This window comes from Cryptotermes secundus, unplaced genomic scaffold, assembly GCF_002891405.2.
Source record: "Cryptotermes secundus unplaced genomic scaffold, Csec_1.0 scaffold1394, whole genome shotgun sequence".
Lineage (NCBI taxonomy): Eukaryota > Metazoa > Arthropoda > Insecta > Blattodea > Kalotermitidae > Cryptotermes > Cryptotermes secundus.
This window is the reverse complement of record NW_019744142.1, coordinates 79,638-103,079: the sequence shown is the minus strand read 5'-3', so window position 1 is coordinate 103,079 and position 23,442 is coordinate 79,638. Positions and strand designations below refer to the sequence as shown.

Below are 23,442 nucleotides of genomic sequence, written 5' to 3'. Positions count from 1 at the left end.
AGGTAAGTGATAACATTTTAATCCTGGCCCTTCGTTGTAACAAATAATTCCCATCCATCCACATAATGCTTCATCTGAAATGATGCAATAAAAATACTAGAGATACCCTCAGTACACATCAGATAACAGCACAAAGCTTTAATTCTGGAGAATGAACATGGTAGAGAAGTTTCATGTTCGGTGGCAGAAAGAACAACAAAATACAGTAAGTATTTACATAAACACAGTTCCTAAATTGTAACATTTAGGTGTATGAATTTGTAGCTTTAATAACAGTGTACATAAAATCTAATAATGTACATTCAACTTATGATGATGCACACAAAGAAACCTCATAAGGACGAAAAAAGAAGTATGAACTCACAGTCAAGAATTGAGATAAGAACAAGAATTATCATAAACATCAAATTTATATCATAGAAAACACATCATATTTCAGAATTTGTATATAGTTTATATTTTGTATTTTAAAGACTAGATCAAAACATATTAAATATCCTATAAAAACAGATATAGTGGATTTTATGAGTATACAACAATAAACTGACATAATAATAGTGAACTAAATACTACTATTATATGTTTGCCACATTTCTTGTATCAGTGTGGAGCCTAAGGTAATCACTGATGACATTGTTGCAATATCAACAATAATTATTATATTACATATTAGAGTAAATATACAGAGCGATAAAAAATGTGTGGTGAAGAGGATGAGAGAGCTGTCTCCCTTCTCTAGGCTAAAGCTATGTCAAAGTCATGACATTAATGAAATGAAGACAGCATCAGGCAAGGAAACTGAAACTGTATTTTCTTTACTGAAGCCATGTATTTACTATGATGCAGAATTCTTGTAATCCTTGTCTGAAATAAAATTTCTGTTTGGTGCTAAAAACGATTATGTTTAATTTTTAAAGAAGTTCAAGACTGGAAGAGCATCAGAAAATCGTGTCAAAAATGTAGTCCTTGAAACCTGTGTTTTTCGAGCTACTGTACGTCTTGGGTGACAGCTGATCATCTGTATAATGTTAAAGCAAGTGATTCCTCTTTCTGATTTTGATAGGGAACGGAGTAGTTATACATTTGATTGACAAGACAATGTTTGGGATAATTTATGATTTTCTGAGATGCAGGTCACAGCACTTCTTCTCGGAACTGTCCTAGAAAATGCCAAACACTGGATTTCACTGAGAAAGTTCAGAGTATGAGGGAAATGCCTGATAATGCTTTCTGGCTACAGTTTGACTGTGTCCTTACCGTAATAAGCGCTAATTCCTTTCCATACCGTCCTATGTAGAATAATCTAAATGTTTAATATTTACAGATTGAACACTGTGGATGAGTGGGTAGTACTTGTATTTTATACCTTCCATGATGTCCGGGGCTAAATCTCAAGCCAGAAACTAAATATCCTGAGACTGTTACTGGTCTTCCTTAGTACCTCAATTAGGCCATAATCATCCCTTCCACATCTTCCAAATTAAGTATTGCCAGTCATCCTATCATCTGATTCCATGTAATCTGAGCCGCTGACAATGTTGAAAAACAAACCATAAAGAATAAAATCAACACATAAGATGTTGATAGAGGGTATTGTCTTCCACAAATTACTGTGTGGTTGGTGGTCATATAGACATCTTCATCACCTGGAAGCACCCTTAATTTTGTATTCCCTAATTAATGAGTGTGAGTTGAGGAATTCATAGTAATAAGCATGTCCCATTAGTACACAATAACCAATAAGCATACCACAACCAAACAACAACAGTAGACAGATTCACATATGTGTATACTGAACTACTATTACCAGCTTCTATATTTTCGCTCAATTTAATGGGAAGTAATTTTCATTACATGACTTTATATTGGTCTACATTAACACTAATTAAATCATGATAGTAAAGGTAAAATGTAAAGTTGTCCCTGTGCTTAACTACACCATGAAGGTGTATGGGGGAGTGGATGTATAGATCCACATTTTCTTGACCTTGGCACTAGTCGGAGGTGAGTGGCCAGCTTCACGTCCCGGCTGCTTTACCCCCAGGGAAAGAGCTCCCAGTACTCATTGGATAGGAGGTTGGATGGACCCCAGAACCGGTCTGGATAACGTGGAGAAGTGAAAATTCTTGCCCCAACCAGGAACTGAACTCTGACCCCTTGTTTGTCCAGCCTGTAGCCAGTCTTTATACCTACTGTGCTATCCTGCCTCCCAATTAAATCATGATGTGCCTTCTTTAAAGAAAGTACAAAACATCATTCCACATTATTCTTCATGATTTAAAATTATGCATTGTACTTTGTGTGTGATGGTGCTGGCAGAGAAAAGCACATGCTAATTTCTTCCAGACCTTACTTTCCCTACATCCCTAACACTGCTCTTCTTCTGTGATTCCCCTCATCCTCAGTTCATCAGCTAAATATTTCCATCTGTAAGGGACAAGGCATGGCAGAATCGCCAGACTGGGTGAATTCTGGCAATAAGCTGGATGACTGAAAAAATGCACCTACAGAAGATTAAAACTGAAATAATGTGAGATTCGGCCACAAGCATCATGCTCTAATGGTTACAACTCTCAGATGTTAAATTGTCTATTTTGGAAAGCTACTTACTTATAAGTTAGTTCAGTGTTAGTCATTCCTCTCATATCCAACACTAAATAAATCTCAACTGAATTTTATGAACTGGAAATGCAGTTTTTATTATTGACTGAATATAATTCATTGTTATTTGATTGATAATTACACTGTTCAACAAAGATTTTGTCACACAGTTATATTTATGTGACCTGCTAATTACAAAAATGAAAACAGTATTCTCAAACTAAGCTCTTTCAAAAAAAGTATTAAGATTACAGATCGAAATGCCAATGGATATCCCTACTTAAAACAGAAATTGCTTGTGATCATCAAGACCATGAAATCTGGAGGAGGAATTGGGTAAGGGTAAAGTTGTCCCTGTGCTTAAATAATTAAGCACTACTCCATGAAGGTGTATGGGTGGGTGAATATAGATCCACATTTTCTTGACCTCGGCACTAGTTGCAGGTGAGTGGACAGCTTCACGTCCTGGCTGCTTTGCCTTCTGGGAAAGAGCTCCCGGTACCCATTGGATAGAATGTGGAACTAGGAGAGTATTTAAAATAATGACTAAAAATTTCCCTGGAAACTTCAAGGCAGAAAATAACAACTTATGTGCTGAGGAACTTTCCAGTACCTACAAATTTATGGGATACAAGCTGTCACTAAAAATCCTTTTTTTGGGCTCATAGGTTATCAATTTTCCCACAAGAAGTGGGCGTTGTTAATGTCGCACATGGGAAATGCTTCCATTAAGAATTGTCCACAGTGTTCGAACCAGAGCTGGGGCTCCAATTTCTCTAGTATCATATGAGAGCAAATGCAACCCTAGCATATTCACTGACTACTGCTGAACATTGGTAAGGTATACCCAACAGACAAAATACAAATGTAAATCATCAGTACTATTGCTACATTTTAGGTAACTTCAGTACTAAATTTTTACTTTGATCTCATTCTTATATCTTTAAATTTGTCCAAAATTTCATTAGATTCAATCAAAATTTGGAGGAAATATACAAATTCTGAGATCATTTGTTAATTCAGTGTTAAAAAGTGTGTAAGATTCACCCATATTTCTAATATGACAAAGAAAGTTCTTTCTGTCATGTAACGTTACTATTAGTGCTATGAACCAAACAAAACTGTTAATTAATTAATCAATCATTTGCCAGTTCTTAAATATGTGCCCAATCACTAGAAACATACATGACAAGTACAAAGTAATTATTAGTGAACAAAAAGTAAACACTTCATGTGAATTTGATTTGTTTCATTCTGGTCCGTCACACTAACAATTACAAAGACAAAAATAATACCGTCTAACGTGACTATTTCAGTTTTATCACTTGAGGATTTATCTCCCTTGCATGTTTTGATCCTTACGGATCATCCTCAGAGGGTATCAATACTTTCGGAAACTACTATTACAATAGATGTTAATTGTATGGATACACATATGATGTCTAAAATGCACAATATATACAATGTTCAACCTTCCATATTCATGGCGGCCTTCTTGGTGCTGTGTTGTTTACACAGGCCATGCATAAAACACAGAAATACTAAGAATCTCCTTTCGCAAGATAAACGGGCGGCACAAGACCAGCCACCTCCACAAATAACAATAGGAGATTTGATGCGAACCCGTATGGTTCATAAATTTTAAGCTTGATCTTGAAAGTTTTTAAAACAAACTTTTTTAAAAAAGTTTTAACACCAAGAAGGCCGCCGTGAATATGGAAGGTTGAACATTGCGTATATTGTGCATTTTAGGCATCATATGTGTATCCATACAATTAACATCTACTGTAATAGTAGTTTCCGAAAGTACTGATACCCTCTGAGGATGATCCGTAAGGATCGAAACATGTAAGGGAGATAAATCCTCAAGTGATAAAACTTAAATAGTCACATTAGACGGTATTATTTTTGCCTTTGTACTTCATGTGAAGTCTAAACATACAGAAAGTGGATTCATGGTGTTTTACAATTATGCACACAAACCAAGCTTCTTGCAAATAACACATATGTTGAGATTAAAAACTAATAATTGTTATGAACCACAACATCAAACATACACAGAACTAACACAGTAAATGTATGCAATGTGTGAAGCTAATTTTGCTTTTTAAGGATTAAAATTAATAGTACAAAGTCATGTCACCTAAATGATTAACTAGGTAAAAGAATATCATCTGTAAGAAATCGGTTAATTAAAGTGATTGCTATGATTATAGCCTTTATCAAATACTATAATTAAATTTAAACAGAATCATGAAAGAAAATAGTTGATTATTTTAAGATTTTGAAGTTGTTACAGAAAGGATGACATAGGAGTCACCGTCTTATAGTCTGCAGGGGCGTGGAATTTCTCTGCTCTCCACAGCATCCAGATTAGATCTGGAGCACCATAAACCTCCTATCCAATGAATACCAAAGACGATTTCACAAGGGGTAAAGTGACCCAAATGTGAAGCTGATCACACACCTCCATCTAGTGCCAAGGTGAAGAACACATGAAACTATACCTCCATTTCTCAATCCTTCTTCATGGCACGATGCATGCATAACTAGAACTTCATTCAAACTTTAGAGAATGTTACTTAATGTTCTACATTTTACAATGAGTGCATGTCATTATTTAAAGCAAAGGAAAGTAACATTTTCCATTTAAAACACAGGCCTGCATATTTAGACATGGTGGTATGAATAATCATGGGAAAAGTCTTGGAAAAGAAAACTGAACACGTTATTATGTTGCAAATTCTACGGCTATGGGAAAGTACACATAACTCAGCAAGTTAACTACCATCAGTACAGTGCATTCACATTTACCTATTCAAAGATTTCTCTGTGTGAAAACCAGTTTTCCTGCCCTGCTTATGAAACGTAAGTAGGCTATTATTGTACAGATATTGTGTATTTGTACTTGACTTGTTCTATATCCTATGGTGCCAATCTGTACCTGGATTTATGGAATGTAAATAAATTCAAATTCAAATAATGGTATTGAGAACAATAGATATATGGACACTGGCACTAAAGGACTAGCCATTCTTCAACAATTTTTGCTTAAAATATCTACCAATAATTATTTGCCCACAGAAAGAACCTAGAGACACTGTTACTCTTATATACAACAATTATAATAGTTTTAGAAGGTTTACATTCATAACTATATAAGATATATCTACAGGTAATTTGGAGTGGAAAAAATAAGTTAAGATCAATTATATACCCAGCTTCAGAGAAAAAATATGATATCTCAGCAGTTCCTTTCCTTCTACAGACTGAAAATTGTTGATTTAAGCAGGCCCGTTTTCCGGTGCAGAGTTACTACAGAGTCCTTGTATATGTTATTCTTCCCACTGCTCATTTTCTTCAATAACTGTATACCCATACCACCACATTATTAATGGATTTATAGAATTCTGGTGCATTCTGTTAGTTACATCAACCCACTCACCCTGTGTTGAAAGCAGCCCGACGTTTTCTCACGGCAAGACCAGTACCTAATGATCGATGTTGCTTGTCCTCTCCTTGCTTGCAAGGTCTATCAGACCCAACACAAGACACCTAGACACAACAAGCATATAAGAAACAGCAATAATAACATATCAGTCAGCAGGTACCAAAGATATAACGTAACATGACTGAGATAAGGTATGTATAGTACAAAACAAATCTCAATCTTATATTCTTTAATGAATGCATATGTGCTCATTAAACATTAAAGAAAATAAAATAAATATAAATCTCAATACATTCTATGTTAAAATTTCACATTATAAACTCTGATCAACCTACATGTAGATGGATCCTGAAACCTTCCAAAAAATTTTTGTGAATCATAAAATTCTGTGTGTTTCTTTTAGCCTGCTGGTATAATAGGAATACAGTATTCATGCATGTGTAATACTTGTAACTTCCAAATAAACAGACAAATTTTCAAGACATTAAAGGCCGCCACATTTTTTACCTTTCAATTCATTACCAACGATAATATCAGCGTGTTGACAGTGCAGACATTCAAACAGAAGATGCTAGATCCATTTATATAGGATCATTAAACTTTCTGCTATGAAAGACTCTTGTAAAATATAAAACTTACAGTAAGGTAATGTAGGTAAGGAATGTATGGTAGCAATATACTGCATAAATTCTGTATTTACTGTTATGTTTGATAGAAGTAAACTAATATATATATGAGCCATTTTAAATTCAGTAGTAGTTAATAAATATCTTTATACAGAAATCTTTATGCAGCATTTTATGAATTAAAAAGAACAAATATTGGTACAGTAAATTCTGCCAGCCTTGGGGTTAATTTCTACAAATGCAGTCTATGGCCACTTTAATCAAAAACTGTAGTGGCAGCATTTGGTACTTGATCCTTTGAAAATACATATATAAGTTATCTGACAACAAATCATAATTTCTGACATGAAAATTGTTCACTTATGGATTAAGATAGACACCAATCTAAACATTCTGACATCAATACTGAATTTATGAACCTTCTGTATTAAGTCAAACCATCTGAAATTTATATATACCTGTTCCTGAATGTTTTTATTATTTGCTGCCTGCTCTCTCCATGGTCCAGTTGCCATTACAGGCATATCCAAACTTTGATCTGAAGTAACAGAGTTCACCCTCCCAGTGTCATCTGGACATTTAGAAAATTCTACCACAACCCAGGGACTGTCTCGTGAAGCAGCCTTATGATGTGGCCAGAGAGACAATTTCTTCAGAAGTGCTGATATATGTGATCTAGTAGGGAACAAATCATAATTCACATCCTTTAGAATAACAATACAGGTAATTTAACTTTCACTACACAAAGAAGTAATCTGAGAAACGTTATTAATGTATTTAATGAGTACCTTAGTATCCTAACATTTAACCATCCGTACATTTTATCAGGGTTATCTCATATAGTTCTGTCAAGAATGATGATCTGACCATATTCATTAGTGACAGTTCATATACACTTAATGTTTTGAGAAATATTTGCTGTATCTGCCCAGAACTAATTTTGAAATGTTGCTGAACCCACTTCCTATCAAGTCCAGCAACTAGAGACCAAAATAATAAACATGAACAATAGTTCCAATTTAGCTCTAGATGTTTTCAGGAATACAAGGCACAATATAATACTTGCCATGAATGACCACGGGCTGGACAAATAAAAAGAATGGTAATAAGGGAGAAAGTAAATAACAAGATAAAGATATAGAGGAATAGTAGAATTGGAGCGCGTGAACTGTTTTAACACATGAGAGAAAGAAGAAGAAGAAGAGGAAGGGTAATAGCAATATGACAGACAAATATGTGGGATCAAAAAGCTTAAATGGATAAAGGGAGAAAGGAGAAAACAGTATGAAAGAGACAGAGGAAAAGAATAACAAATTATTTCATCCATCATGTCTAATGGATCATGTGCATATAGTAGTATAATTGGAAGTACATTCTGAGCATTATCAGGAAAACTGTAGGTGCAACTTGGTGCCTTTGTGCAGGCCCCCTCTACTGTACTTGTGAAAGACAAACAAGTGATAATACATATAAGAAGGTCTGAAGAAAAATTATGGCCTCCTTGCCAGTGCTGTAGGAAGGAAAATATTCAGTGTCTTGCAGGCAGCCATGCAGTGAGAAAATGCACCATAATGAATGAGAATTCATTAATGAGTGGCTGCACAAATGACATTCTAGTAGAAGTTTGCCTAACTAACTAGCTAACTAACTGACTAACTAAATGGAGCTCAGCCCTTCTTGAGAAGTCACCAGTCGTTCAGCGCCTCAAAGAATTTTGCAACATTTATGTAAACCAAAGGTTCATTACCATGTATAGAACAGCCCTTCACTAATCCCTTGGTCCCTATCCTGAGTCAGATGAATCCAGTCCATACCATCCCATCCTATATCTCTAACATCCATTTTAATATTACCTTCCCACCAATGTCTATGTCTTCTTAGTAGTCCCTTTCCTTCAGGCTCTCCCACCAATATCCTATATGGATTCAACTTCGCCACATGTGTGCTACAGGCCCTGTCCATCTGATCTTCCTTGACTTGGTCATTCTGATTTTACTTGGCAAAGAATACAAGTTATGAAGTGTCTCTATATGCACTTTTTTGCAACCTCCTATCATTTCATCCATCTTGGTCCAAGCATTCTCCTCAGCACCTTGTTCTCAAACACCCTCAGTCTGTTCATCTCTTAATGTCAAGAGATCACGTTACATACCTTTCTATGGAAATTAAATTCAAACCATATAAACCCAGAATCTTCTACAAACCGTGCTCCAGAAAGGCGAGAAGCTTTATTGGCAGAACATGTTGTTCCAGAGAACGTGTGTGGAGCATGATAGAGCTGCTCCTCACTACGGGTTGCGTCTTGCCACAGGAAAGGACTTCCTTGTTCTGTACCATAAGTCAGCTGTCTTGCAAAGATGTTGTCCAGTGACTTGGTTGCCAGTGGTGGCTTATGTCCCATATATTCATGGTCACAAAATCTAATCAAAAACAAAACCCTGTCACATAGCAATCTGAATTTGTTTCACCATAAATGAATTTTACTTTCCCTTACAGCATTGATATCAAAGAATAAACTTAAAACACATTTTATATTAAATGTTTGTCAAAAAAATATAATTTCTCAACATTTGTGGATAACAGTCTTTCAAAGGGGGAGGAAGAAACATTCTCTATGAGACCATAAAAACAATTAGAACAGATGTCATAAGCCGTGTCCAGAGAAGGGAAATAAATTTAAGACAGAGGAATATACGTTGGTAGGTCAATAATTACCCGCAATGTAGCTATAAATTTTATTTCAATACAAATAGAAAACTTACATTAGCATCATTTTTCAACATAGTCCCCTTGCTTTTCAATGCACTTGGTCCATCATTGCACAAGCTTCCTGATGCCCTCAGAAAAGAAGGTTTTCGGCTGAGTAGCGAGCCACGCATGCACCGCTTCCTTCACTTCTTGGTCCGAGGTGAATCGGCGGCCCCTTAATGCCCCTTTGAGTGGACCAAACAAGTGGTAGTCAGAAGGGGCGAGATCAGGACTATACAGAGGATGAGCCAGTACATCAAACTTGAGTTTCCAGAGGGTTTCAGCAGTGTAGGCAGCAGTATGTGGACGGGCATTGTCGTGCAACAACACAACACTTTCGACAGTAGTCCTCGGTGTTTGCTTCGAATTGCAGGCTTCAGATTGTCAGTAAGCATCTCACTGTAACGAGCACTGTTTATTGTTGTGCCCCTCTCCTGATAATGTTCCAGTACTGGGCCCTGTGAGTCCCAAAAAACTGTAAGCATCAGTTTTCCTGCAGATGGTTGGCTTTTGAACTTTTTCTTGCTGGGCGATTGTGGATGTTTCCATTCCATTGCTGTTTACTCTCCGGCTCACAATGATGGATCCATGTTTCGTCACCAGTGATGATTCTGCCTAAGAAGACGTCACATTCCTTACCATAGAGATCCAAATGTTGTTGGCAGATGTCCAAGCGCGTTTGTTTATGCAACACTGTGAGTTGTTTTGGGACCCATCTTGTACAGACTTTATGAAACCCAAGTCTGTTGAGGATGATTTCGTAGGCAGAACCATGACTAATTTGCAGACGATTTGCCACTTCATCAATAGTCACTCGTCTGTCTAACAGAACCATGTCACCTGCACGCTCAATGTTGTCCTCATTTGTGGCCGTGGATGGACGTCCGGCTCCTTCCTCATGCATAACACTTGTGCGACCATTTCTGAATTTTTCAATCTATTCACAGACACTCCGTTGCGGCAAAACACTGTTCCCGTATTGTACTGAAAGTCTTTGATGGATTGTGGCCCCTGATACACCTTCCGACCACAAAAACCGGATCACTGAAAGTTGCTCTTCTTTGGTGCAAACAGAAAGCGGAGCAGCCATGATTAACGGCAAGGCAGTCACGATGGAACTGACCTAGCAACATCAAACCTGCGCAAAAATAATGACAAGGAAACCAAGCATGGCGATGCTGCACAAAATGACAGTCCTGCCAACAGAAACACAAATACAACTGCATTGCGGATAATTATTGACTTCCCCTCATACATTCATATATTCCCATGGGTAATTAATTGCATATACGTTATCCTACTAGGACCAGGTTATGTTAAATTTCCTCCTCAAGAATGAGGTGGGGTGGAGAATTCAACTGATAAGTGCTTATTCTTAAGTGAGAACAAAAGAATCGGTTCCTCTTACAGAGTACACTTACAGAGCAATTCTGAATAAATTTCAGAAGGACATTTAAGAATTAGTCCAAAGATAAGTGAGACAATTTCTTGAGACTTAAGTTGAACAGTAATATACTTTGACTCTAATTATTATAGTCACTTAGTGATTAGAATTTTCCTACATATCTAAGGGGTTACATGTGGAATTGGTAAGTCACAGCCATTCTAAAATACATCCATGCCGCCTATTTGGACAAGTGACAACTTCTAAAGAGAATGTTTTATTAAATATGAATTCAATTGTCATAGAAATGTGATAAAGAACATCATAGTGTAGTAGAGCTATAACGCATCGTTATTTTGAACCTTTACCATGACTGAGTTAGTCAGCATCAAGAGAGACATTGTGAATCCTACAAATTGTAAAGCAAAACTGTAATGTCAGAACTTCCCCAGCAGGTAAGCAGCAAGAATCCTCACTTTAATTTTCATGCTTCCTCCTCATATTACATTCAAATTTTAAAATCATATAATGTGGTATTATGAGCTGGGATAACTGTCAGTATAGTGACTAGACTACATTTTTCATGCATTTGTTACTATTTTCGAATCAAACATTGTCATTCAATAACTTTTGTTCAGTGTTAATCCTAAAATAAGGGTTTCACCATCATAAATAAAAAACCATCAAAATAATAACTGACCCTTGGCCAATAACCACCAATTAACCACTAACACATTTCAGAATGTCTTGTTAAAGTGTTACAATTAACAAATTGTGCGTTATGTATCAAATCAATGAAGAACATATAAGAAATCATGTTTCAAAATGATCTACAAATTCTTCATTTTATCTTTTAAGCAGTGTTGTGTTCTAATGTACATCAACAAAAAACAGTGGACTTCTTCAGCTGGAAATATTTATCTTCACCTTCTTAGACGCATCCCTGTGTAAACAATTTCTCCTCAGGAAATAGAAATATTGGACATATATTATGTCTATATTATGCCCTGTATGAAATAATTTAGTATGGGCATGTAAATTCATAATTGTTAAGTTAAATGAAGTCAAACCTTGTCTCAATTGCAGCTTTGAGCGAAGGAACTCTGAACTTTGAACTCTTTATCCATTAAACGTGAGAAAATTAACTCTCACCTAATCATACGTGCCTGATGTTGGGTTTGAGGTTCTCACAGCAATGACTACTAAGACTGTCTTCTGGCATGTGATAATGATAGCCCAGTAGAAGTTCACCAGCATTTCAGAAGAAAGCACTGCCTCCATCTACAGATTAGAAGGGTGAGCCATGCAATTAACAAGCAAGAGCTCACATGTGGTATGTAACCTGCTTCTCATTGGCTGGTTTATTGGCTTGCTCTTTGACACTGAAGATGGAGGCAGTGCTTTCCTCCAAAGTGTCTGTGAACTTCCAAAAGACTTCATGCTATCATATCCCAAGGGATGGTTCTCATCATGCCTGATATTATTTTCACATGGGGTAGAAATGCAGATGTGTCTTTGTAATTAGATATGGATAACTATATTATTTCCTCCAAAATATCTTCATATATCAAAGAAATATGTATGGCAGAAAATGTTAGTGTAACTAAATTGTACAAACTCTGACACACATTTCACTCTTCAATGAATATATAAAGCGACATATTATTAAAAAGTAATTTTGGTTTTCTAATCCTTACTGGCCGATATAATTTGAAAGTATTCTTCTGGATCTTGATTTTGTTCAGAGAAGAGCAGTAAGATCATGAAATGTCCTCCAGTAAAACTTAGCTACTTAATGTAAAAACAACTGTCCAAACTAAGTCGTAAGGTAAAGGTAAAGCTATCCCTGTAACAGGCCATGGAAGGCTGTGCCATAGCTCAAGCAGTTAGTCACTGGCTTCCCACGGCGGCGGCCCGGGTTTGGTCAAGTGGGATTTGTGGTGGTCAAATTGGCGCTGTGGTGGGTTTTCTCCAAGTACTTCAGTTTCCCTTGCCAATCTTAATTCCACCAAATTCTCACCTGGGGCAGGCTACAATAGGCCAATCAGTGGCCGCCGTGCTGAGTGGACCCAGTTGGACTCCACCCCCCACTAAGCAGATTTAATAGGCCATGGAGGCCAATAGGGTTGTGAGATGTTGAGGGTTCCACATTATCAAGACAATTGGCTCAAAGATGGTGGTAAGGTTGTCAGCCTTACGCGCCAGCTGCACTTTATCCCCCAGGAAAATTCCTGGTACTCATTTCTGTTAGAGGCTGAGTCGACCCCAGGGCCATAGTGTGGCTGGAAGGATTAGGTCAAATGAAAAAAATCCAATGACCTCTTCAGGACTTGAACATGTGATCTGCCAGCTTGTAGCATAGTGCCTCAACCAACTATGCTACCGCATGCAGTATGGATCATAATATAATATTAATAATGTATCAAATTAAATAAAAATATGTTTAGCCAGAGTGACTATTCTGTAGGTATAAATGGACAATGCTAACAGATACTTTTTCTTGTTCACATGAACGTCCACTGAATTCCCAACTGTAGGCATGAAATATGAAGGTGACAGGACAATTATGTTCAGTCAGTGTTTCAAACTGAACACGGTCAACATAAGAGTAATAAAATACTGCAGCATACTGGTCCCTTGAAGACCAACTTCGGTAAATGTCTTGTGCAACAGATTTCTGTGAAACTCTTGATTTGAGGAAGCTGCCAAGGTTCTTCAACATGGAGGGGGCAGCCAAAAAAATTTGTTGACAACCTTATGTATAGGAAATATAAGGCTACTTTTACTCATTTACAAAGATACTGAGGATGGAAGAATAATTGTTGCAAACAATTTTAATTTTTGGTATAATATTTGGTATACTTCTCTTTTTAACTTCAATTTTATCATAAAATCCAGAGGGGGGAGACAGAATCTGGTTCCCCACTTCCCTGCACCCATGCTACCCTGAAAGTTACTGACATGTTCAGTAACTTCTGTACAATATCACTATTATCTACAAACCTTTTCCTTACCAATACATAAATACGTGTATACAGCTTGAAGACAGTGATGGTCTTGTTAAATCAACAGGAAACGGAATAAATCCAATATAAGAGCATGTATATGGTCTAGTAAAGTGTTATTCTTATATTTACACTTGAGGAAGAAATACTGTGGCTTTGTAATCAATGAAAAACAGTTCTGAAGAATTTTTTAAAGTTTCGAATACTTTATGCTGTTTAGGTTCTGATTAAAAAAAATTACTTTTTCTTTCTCTATACCTGAAACACTGCTTGCTGCCATTATCCAAACTACTGTAACTGGCATAATCTCCATAACGCAAGTGCTGAAATTGAGCTCGAAGTTGTACCCCGCCTTCCAACAATGGTCGAAGTTTGGCTTGCTCGTGTGATGGAAGGCGAACAACTTCTATTTTTGGTCGTGATGATGGTAGAGTGTCACTCATTCTTTTGTATGGTTAAAACTCATTTTTTCACATCATGTTACATCATCATGCATCTTTCACAGTTTACTGCTGCAAAATACAAAAAGTTATATTGTCAGTATTAATTTTGAATGGAGCCAACAATGCATAGTATAAACATAATAACTTAATATACCCATATAGTTTATTATATCATTATTGGGAATAAGGATACAATTTAATTTTTGTTATACATGTATGTGACTCAATGCTATGCAGCTTAGTGCATGTTATAATTATGAGTTTCCATTTTTTGTAACTTTATTTTTGTCAGTTGCTTGAGTGCACTGATGCTCAGCACACCTTCTTTCCTGTCTCAGGTTAGAAAATTATACTCTTGGCTGTGAAGTCACAATTGCATTCCAGCCAGATCACTAGAGACAGGTCATTAACCACTGTTCACAAATTTGATCAAACAGACTCATAAAAAGGAAAGGATACGTTATTACACCATAATTTTAATGTGCTTACTCTTCTCCTGTGATTATATCTGATAACTAACGATGTCTTCATCCACGCCCATCTGCTCCTGACTGGAAGCTGCGCGCATACCATTCAGTGCTCTACTCATATATCATGTTTGCTGAAGTATCATGACCCTGCAAAATTTATTTTCTCTTCTCAACATATATGCTCTCATAATTTTTATTTAATGCTATTTTAGTAGTGACATAAAGAAAATTTTAATTACTGTAAAACTTCTATTTCCCATATATCTTCCGAAATGCATATCTGTTGATGTCAACTTGATGTTGAAATTAAATGAATTTCATTTTGCGCATGTCACAGTATGGCGTTCAATTGAGGCGCCATGAAAAAACGACCACAACAACATTCTAGTTAAGTTAGTTAACCTCTGTACCCCACAGATAGCAGGACTTATAATTACCAGCTGGTCTTTGTAGCAGCCTTGGCAGTGGTGTTGAAGGAGTAAGTATTGTTGGATAAAATTATTGTTTAATTGTTGTTTGTATGAGAACTGTGATTGAAGACTGCACACGTTATGAGAGTCTGGTTCGAACACTTTACTGTTTGCAGCGTTAGTTGGTTACTAGTATTTAAATCATGCCTTTTATCAGCCAAAATCGAGGTCACTCAAGGCCAGAATTGAATTTTGTCATATTAACACTCTTCACGTGTATAGTATGCTTTCAGTTTACATTATGTCGACTTACTACATAAGAGAACGAAAGGGTCATATTTATGTTTATGCAGAAGGCCTTGCGAACCAAAAAAAAAATCTAAAGAGGAAGTAGCGTTTCCTGCAATCAACTGCCGGTCTGTTTTTAAAATAGACTTGTCGATTAAATCCCGGGATGAGTACTTAAAAGAGTATGCCACTACCGCTTCCTTCTACAGCCGTTCCACTTCACGTTCACTGTCTTCCTACCATTCGATGCTATCGGGATAGCGTTAAGTAAACCAGAAATAAATAAATGAAGGAAGAAACATAGGATTATGGAAACGGAAGTCTTATTTTTAAATTATCAATTCCCAGAAGGTAATGTAAGCAGTAAAAGAATGCAGAATATCCTTTGAATAAAGTACAGCAGCGTGGATTGTTTCAGACAAGATACTGGAAACTATGCAAAGCATAATCTCATGGCATTGTTGCTGGTGCTACAGAACAGAAACCGTCAATCACAGCATAGCTATAACAGTCACAAGGTATTCTCTGTTGCTTCAGTGTATTATTGGAAGGAAATACTATAGAAACTGATGGAACAGGGTGTATACCACAGTAGGACTAAAAAGAGGTGGCTGGTAACCTTTTAAGTGTTTTCCTTGCTTTTGAGAATTGTGAAATAAATAAGAAGAAAACAGTTGTAAATTTAAAGTATCAAGCCATTGTATGTGTAGACCTGTATGAGAGAGCCATGAAACTAACCCCAAATCATAATACCTGATTTTGGGCAAATTCATATAAATAATTGAAATTTAGATTCACGTGTTCGGTTTTCTTACTATCCATACTTACAGGGCGACACAGACTGTTAGGCTGAATAATAATGAAATAGTATCAGTTTACATTTTATGAAAGTGAGCCAGAGTAGTGCAGTCGGTATAGTAGCTGCCTACAGGCTGGACAACCGATGTGTTGGAGTTTGAGTCCCAGTTGGGTCTGTGAGTATGAGTATGAGTGGTGAGCAATAAAACTGGCCCTAGCACTGCGATCTTCAGTGGTCTATTGTGCTTCCCCTTTGGATTAACCCTACACTTCGAATGAAATGTAGGCCTTTGTTTACAGGGACGTCATAAAAGTCACTTGGTTTCATGAAGAATTGACCCAGGTGGTGAATTCTTAAATAGGCTATAGCCTCACAATCACATGAGATGTGTGTGACTGATTCATCTTCTTGTAGGCACCTCTCACAAGTTGGGTCCTCTGTCAGTCCCAGTTTGGAAAGGTGTCGTTTTAGGTGGCAGTGTCCAGTAAGTAATCCTACCACCCATCTGAGTTGATCTCTGTTTAATTTTAACAGGTACTTCGTTCTTTTGGCGGAGGGTCCTGATGTAAATTCTTTTGCCTGTTTGAGTCCAGTTATGGAATCCCGGTGTCTTTTGTGATTTCTGCTAGTCCAGTCCCTGATCGCTTTCTTGGCAACTCCACAGGTCCTCTGAACAGCTGTTCAGATCCTGTTCTTGCCAGTTGATCTGCGGTTTCATTCCCTGCAATACACTCCTACTGAGATGCAGCAAGCTGGTTCAGGTCCTATGAACGGCTGTTCAGATCCTCTTCTTGCCAGTTGATCTGCAGTTTCATTCCCAGCAATAGTCTCCTACTGAGATGCTGCTAGCTGGTTCAGGTCCTGTTCTTGCCAGCTGATCTGTGGTTTCATTCCCAGCAATACTCTCCTACTGAGATGTTGCAAGCTGGTTCTGATCCTGTTCTTGCCAGCAGATCTGTGGTTTCATTCCCTGCATTGACAGAGGCCTTGTATATATTGTACAAAGAAATAGGAATTAAGATTAAATTTGTAAATATATGTAAATACTGACAGTGGACTTACTAATATGGACTATGACTGACAAATGACAGACCCCACCTCTCGTCAGAGAGGGCACCCCAAATGGACAGGACAGTAACTTTCATATAAGGAAAAAACATCTGGGGCTCAACACCAAGACAGAAAGACTGACTGGCCGTCATTTGCAGTGTGACTTGGACTTGGAAGTTTACAGTTCTCGTTAAGAGTTGTGTTTCAGTACAACATTCAAGGTGTCACGGAGTAAGTAAAAAGTAAAGGTATCCCTGTAACAGGCCTTGGAGACCCATAGGGTTGTGAGATGTTGAGGTTCCCACATTTTCTAGACAGTCAGCTCGTAGATGGTGGTAAGGTTGTCAGCCCTACGCGCCGGCCGCCCTTTACCCCCAAGAATATTCCCGGTACTCATCTCTGTTAGAGGCTGAGTTGACCCCAGGGCCATAGTGTGGCTGAAAGGATTAGGTAAATTGAAAAAGATATCCAATGACCTCATCGGGATTCGATTCCACCACCTTCTGACTAGTAGCATAGTGCCTCAACCAACTAGGCTACCGTGTGTCCCAGTCACAGAGTTCACTATTGTTATTATTCTTCAAACTCAAGTTCATCTGCATGTGCTGTGCAACTGTAATAAATATTGTGACGTGTTACCTTACGTCCATCACCACGACAACCGCTACATTCGGAACGGACCCTTCCACGACAACGAATACGTGGAAATTGTGGAGCTCCGGCAGCGACAAATCATAGCAACAAATTGTCGTTGAGTAACAACGGATGAGACGAAACACATTACCGGTGTAATCTATAAGGAGTGTTCCCAAATCAACGAACGCGGCTCCCCGGAGATGAACTGCAGAGAGTTCGTTGTGCCCGTTACATAACAGCGGACAGTAGAAACGAAACGGTGAGGAATGGTGTCTGGTATCCAGTCCGCAGAACACCTACATAAGCCGAGCGCTACAGAGAGAGAAGAAGTTAGCAAGAAGACAGTCTTCAGAAAGCCGCTGCCAGAGACAGTTGAGATCCAACCATGGCCAAAGATAGTTGAGACGTCGCATTGGAGTACTGGGCCAGAAGTCAAGTTTCACTAAATCCGAGACCCACATAAAGTTATTTGTCGCGTGACATACCCAACATGTGACAATATTATAAAACAGTTTAACAATGGTTGTCTCTTCATATAATGACATCCCACATTGATGACCCCGACATCTGTCCATATTGTTGCAGGCTTTTCCTAGCACCGGCTGTTTACTCAGCCATTGCTAGGAAGCGAATGGTTTCTAGCTTACGATTGGCTAGCACTCAGTCCACTGTGGGTGCTTCCCATAGTCACATATTGTAGACCTTACATAGCAACGACTGTTTACTCATCGTTGCTAAGCAATGGTACCTGAGCTGTAACTGTAACATTTGCTTGAATGCAGGCAATTCCCACATTGTGATAAGACATTTCCTGTTTATGCGTGTACATTTTTTGCTTTACAATTATTACCATTTTCAAGGAATAACCAATGAACTGCTAGTAAGCTGGTAATATCAAGTAATAAAACTGCATAATTATCAATGATTGGCTCACTATGGACCTATTAATTTAAATTTAAGAGAATAGCTATGTACAATTCAGTAATACTGTTTCCTTTGTACCATATTTTTAAAATAAATGTTCTAAGTGAGATAAGAATAAAGTCCACCATTTGATATAATCTTGGGATATTCCCATCCTCACATCCTATTTCCCCTAACATCCATACCTGCAGCAGAGCTTCTTTCAATATTCTGTTGGTTCATGTAACTAGTTTGTAGTACAGTATGATTTGTTGTTTTAGAATGTAATAGAACTTAGATCCCAGGCTACTTTTGTTTGTTGGCTCTGGTTTGATGTTTTTGGCAGTAGTTCTGTGTTTGTAAAGTGAGTGCCATTTCAGCATTGAATTTTATTTCATCTTGGCAGGAAGAAGTGTGAAAGCATTAGGCTTGGCTGAGTAAAGTGGCGATGCATTTCACACGAGCCACCACCTATGCAGTGAGGCTTTCTATGACACAGGTACATAATTGGATATTTAAATAAATTTGGTGTACACATCATATCATGTATATTAAGGGTTGTGAATTAGTAGCAGTAATGTTTATGGAGACAGATTACATGTTTATGAATTTAACTGTAGAGCGCACAGAAATCCTTGGCAGTTTGCCATATGGTTTGACCATTCAGTATATTCTGTAGATTAGGGGTCCAGAGTACATAACTGGCAATAAATAAGAACTGTAAAGTCTACGACTACCTTGGACTGACATTGAAAGATGTTATCGTATTCATTTAGTTCTTACTAATTCTAAACTGTGTTACTTATGAATTATATTTACTAAGAATACCACACTGGCACCTCATTAATATAATTATTTCAATTTGTGTTTTGTGAAACAAGTAAGTTTCAACTAATATTTATGAGAGCCTCAGTAATGATGTTGGCTGGAGTTGAAAGTAAACTGATTTTATAGAAGCACATAAATTTAGTAAGAAATCTTGAAGGGAACATATCACTTGGGAGACACGTACATTAATGGAAGGATAACATTAAAAGGGATCTTTAAGAAACAGGGTATTAGGGATCAAAGACAGGGTCTTGTAAATCACAGTAATGAACCTTTCTTGACCAGCTGAACAGTTATTTACTTCTCCACAAGAACGCTGTTCCAGCTCCAGAGCTAGTTAATTTAGTGTGCTCATAATATTAAAACAGATCTTACAGAAGTAGGATGGTGTGGTATGGACTGTGTTCATCTTTGTCACAACAGGCACTAGTGAAGGGCTCTTGTGAACATGGTACTGAACCTTCGGGTCCATAAAATGTCGGGAAATTCTTCAGTAGCTGAGTGACTTAGCTTCTCAAGAAGGACCCAGCTTCATGGAGTTAGTAGGTTGGTTAGTTATTTAGTTCTCACAAAGAAATATGGCATATCTACTCACTGTACATGCAGAAGAATGAGCCCAGACTCATGAGATTTTCAGTACACACCAGAATTCTAAAAGCCATAAAATTCAGGCTGTGTGGGTGACCACTTGCAAGATGGTCTCAGTATGCTTGAACATTTACATATATATACCTGTCATATTCAGCAAGTTTTGAACTAAGAATTATAGATGCTAATGAAGTTTTATACATACGTTTTATGACACAACTTTCACTTCCTGAGGAAATTCATATTAGTATAACCAAATTAATGAGTGGTGCTTACACATGTACTGTGTGCCCACTATGCAAAGGTTCTGACATTGAATGGATTTTTAATCTGATTAAATGTTAAACAGCAGTATTTATGACCAATTAATGTTTCTAAATGAACACTGGACAGTGAACATACACGTACAGTATACATAAATTAACAAGGAGTTCCTGTTGCACTGACTTCCAGTCCTACAAATTTCATGTTGTTAGTGTCATATTTAGGTAATGTAAATGTATCATATGCCGGTCATGGTAGCCGAGCGGTCTAAGGCATGCACTGGCTTCGCTGGCTTGGAAGCCGGGGCCGTGGGTTCGAATCCCACTCAGGGCATGGATGTTTGTGTGCATTTTTCTGTGTTTGTCTAAAGGTAGAGGCCTTGCGATGAGCTGATCACTCGCCCAAGGAGTCCTACCATATGTGTAAGATCTAGAAAAACCGACGTGAACGGAGTTCATGGAGGTAGGCCTAGGCCCACTGGGACTGTAGAGCCAAGGAAAAAAAATGTATCATATAATGATGAAATTCAATTTCATGAGTTAGCATGCTGCATTTGTACATAGATGGCCATAAGATTGAACTGTGTGGGTAACTGAGTCAGCTTTTTATTGTATGCTGTTATAAATATGTTAAATTTGTATCATTTTATATTTTAGAAGGACTTGTTTCCTAAATACACAGTTTGTTTAAATAAAATGTCACATATCATTTCAAAGTTTTCTTCCTTTGCTATGTTTGTAATTGTTGGCTTATAAGTAATATTCTGCATACATTGTGTAGGAATGTTTATAATCTACAGGCATACTAAATTTCACATGCCTGTTTCCGTTAGTTCACCATCAAACCAAAATATAACTGTTGATTTCATGCAGCTTCAATATTCTTTGTTTTATATTAAATAAAAATAAATACCTTAACAAAGGTTGCATACATTTTGATGATCTGTTTCGATACATCATTTCAGGGCCCTGGATTGAGTTATAATTTTAAGACCTGCCATGTTATTACCAATTGCAGGAAATTTTAAAAATGTATGGCAATGGCATGGCCTCTAATGGACATGCCAAAATCTATGAAAATTATCAGTTGTGGTTTGAAAGTTGAAATGAAACACACACACACACAGATAAGTAGTAGTGATCTCACAGTTTTTTCCCTCTAAGGAAGGAAAGGAAGGATATCTAAAATGTTTGAAAATAAAAATATGTTTTAGTCAGTAAAGGTTATCTTAGTTGATTTTGAATAAAGCAAAACTTCACAGCAGAATGGATTATAAGATTACTCCTGCGGCCATTTATATGTTGTCATTTACAGACACAACAGGAGCTGGGGTATCACAGCAGTATAGTGACGGGCTACAGGCTGGATGGCTGGAGTTAATTCCTGACAGGGGCAAGAAATTTTTCTCTTCTCCACAGCATCCACACTCGCACTGGGGTCCACCCAGCTTTCTATCCAATGGGTACCAGGGTCTCTTTCCCTCAGGGTGTGAAGCTCAACACTCATTTCCATCTTGTGCTGAGGTCAAAGATGGTGTAGCTATACCTCCACTCCCCCATCTTGAGGATATGGTGCTTAATTAATTAAGCACATGGACAAGTTTACCTATAGATTCTAAAGGGTTCTGACAGTGGTTTTTAACATTCAGAATTACTGGGTTTTTGGACCTTCTCCAGCAGCCTCTAGAATATGGGATGATAGAAAAAGTCCAGAAACCCAGTAATTCTGAAGTTTACCTATCTTTACCTTACTTTACAGACACACGGGGGTAAAGATCAAAGACTCTTGTGGATCACTGGTTTGTAATAGCAAAGTACAAAGCTATTTCTTTGTTTTGCAGGCTGGGTCCATGACTGGTAGGCAACCAGCTGACCGTCTAGTGCTACCATCTGCATTTTTGCTGGCAGGTTTTGGACTAGGACTTTCAATTTTCAGTGTAAAGCAGTTGCTGTCCACAGCAAGACCTCGATTCTGAGATAACAAGCAACACTTATCACAGCTCACCACAAAATAAACGATTTGGATGCCTAGTCAGTGCAATGCATGCAGCCGGTTTCAACAGATCTGACCTGTAACATCTCTGAATACATTCATAAATTTTCCACTGATATATTAAACTTTTATAAGGATTAGCAGTATATAATAGAAGTACAGAATTCTAAAAGTATGCCATTTTAAGTCAAGTTGTGATAAAAACCTCTGAATTTTTACAATCTTAAGTCAGTGAGCCTTTCTGTTGTAGGTATATTCTCTATAGAAGTACTGTGTGATTATGTTTGTAACATTCAGATTGACACAAAAGTACATGGAACGTGTCTAATGTGAACATTTATTTTTTTCTCATTCAGAGTTTGTAAAGAATATTGGGACTTCCATGTATAAATGAAAGCAAGTTTATTGCTTCTAGATTACAGTACCCTTTCACAAGTTTGCAGAACTGTACTTATATGATGAAGTTGTAAATTATCTTATAAGTGGTAAATTTCAGCATTGTATTTTTAAACTTTGTTGCTCAAATCTAGAAAATTCTCATACTTGTGAATGCTAAAAGAACTTGCTGCATTTACAGCATGGGAGTCCTGTACTTTATGCCTGATAGATTTTTGTTTATGTTTATTTTCATGTTTCAGTCCACCAAAATAGAATTTCACATTCATCATTTAAATTCATGATGTACATACAGTCTGAAAAGGAAGTTAGTAAATTTGACAGGTATTGTTGTCATCCTATAGAACTGTTATTTATTGAAAGAACTTTGTCACCCTTGTTAAGATAATATAGAAAGTAAACTGAAAACAGCAGTTTTACATATACTTAACATTCTTCCTGTTTCTAACCACTTTCCCTCCTCCCACCATTATATGACTGTACTACAGACTTGTTACTTTCAAACCTTCAAACTGCCCTTTATTCAGAAGGTCCTGGTATTAAATCAGGAATGTCTAACT

The 23,442-nt window shown here is 37.3% G+C and overlaps 1 protein-coding gene across 2 annotated transcripts in view; it reads right to left on the bottom strand.

The window, feature by feature from the left end:
* LOC111874590 overlaps nt 1-14,911 on the bottom strand; it is a 74,296-nt gene extending 59,385 nt beyond the window's left edge. For both annotated transcript variants that reach the window (XM_033755517.1, XM_033755518.1), the window contains exons 1-5: nt 14,748-14,911; nt 14,074-14,327; nt 8,883-9,098; nt 7,137-7,353; nt 6,047-6,156 (exon numbers count right to left, since the gene is read on the bottom strand). In XM_033755517.1, coding sequence (XP_033611408.1) covers nt 6,047-6,156; nt 7,137-7,353; nt 8,883-9,098; nt 14,074-14,258 — 728 coding nt within the window. In that variant the 5' untranslated portion in view covers nt 14,259-14,327; nt 14,748-14,911. The remainder of the gene's footprint in view (nt 1-6,046; nt 6,157-7,136; nt 7,354-8,882; nt 9,099-14,073; nt 14,328-14,747) is intronic.
* Between the last annotated feature and the right edge of the window lie 8,531 nt (nt 14,912-23,442).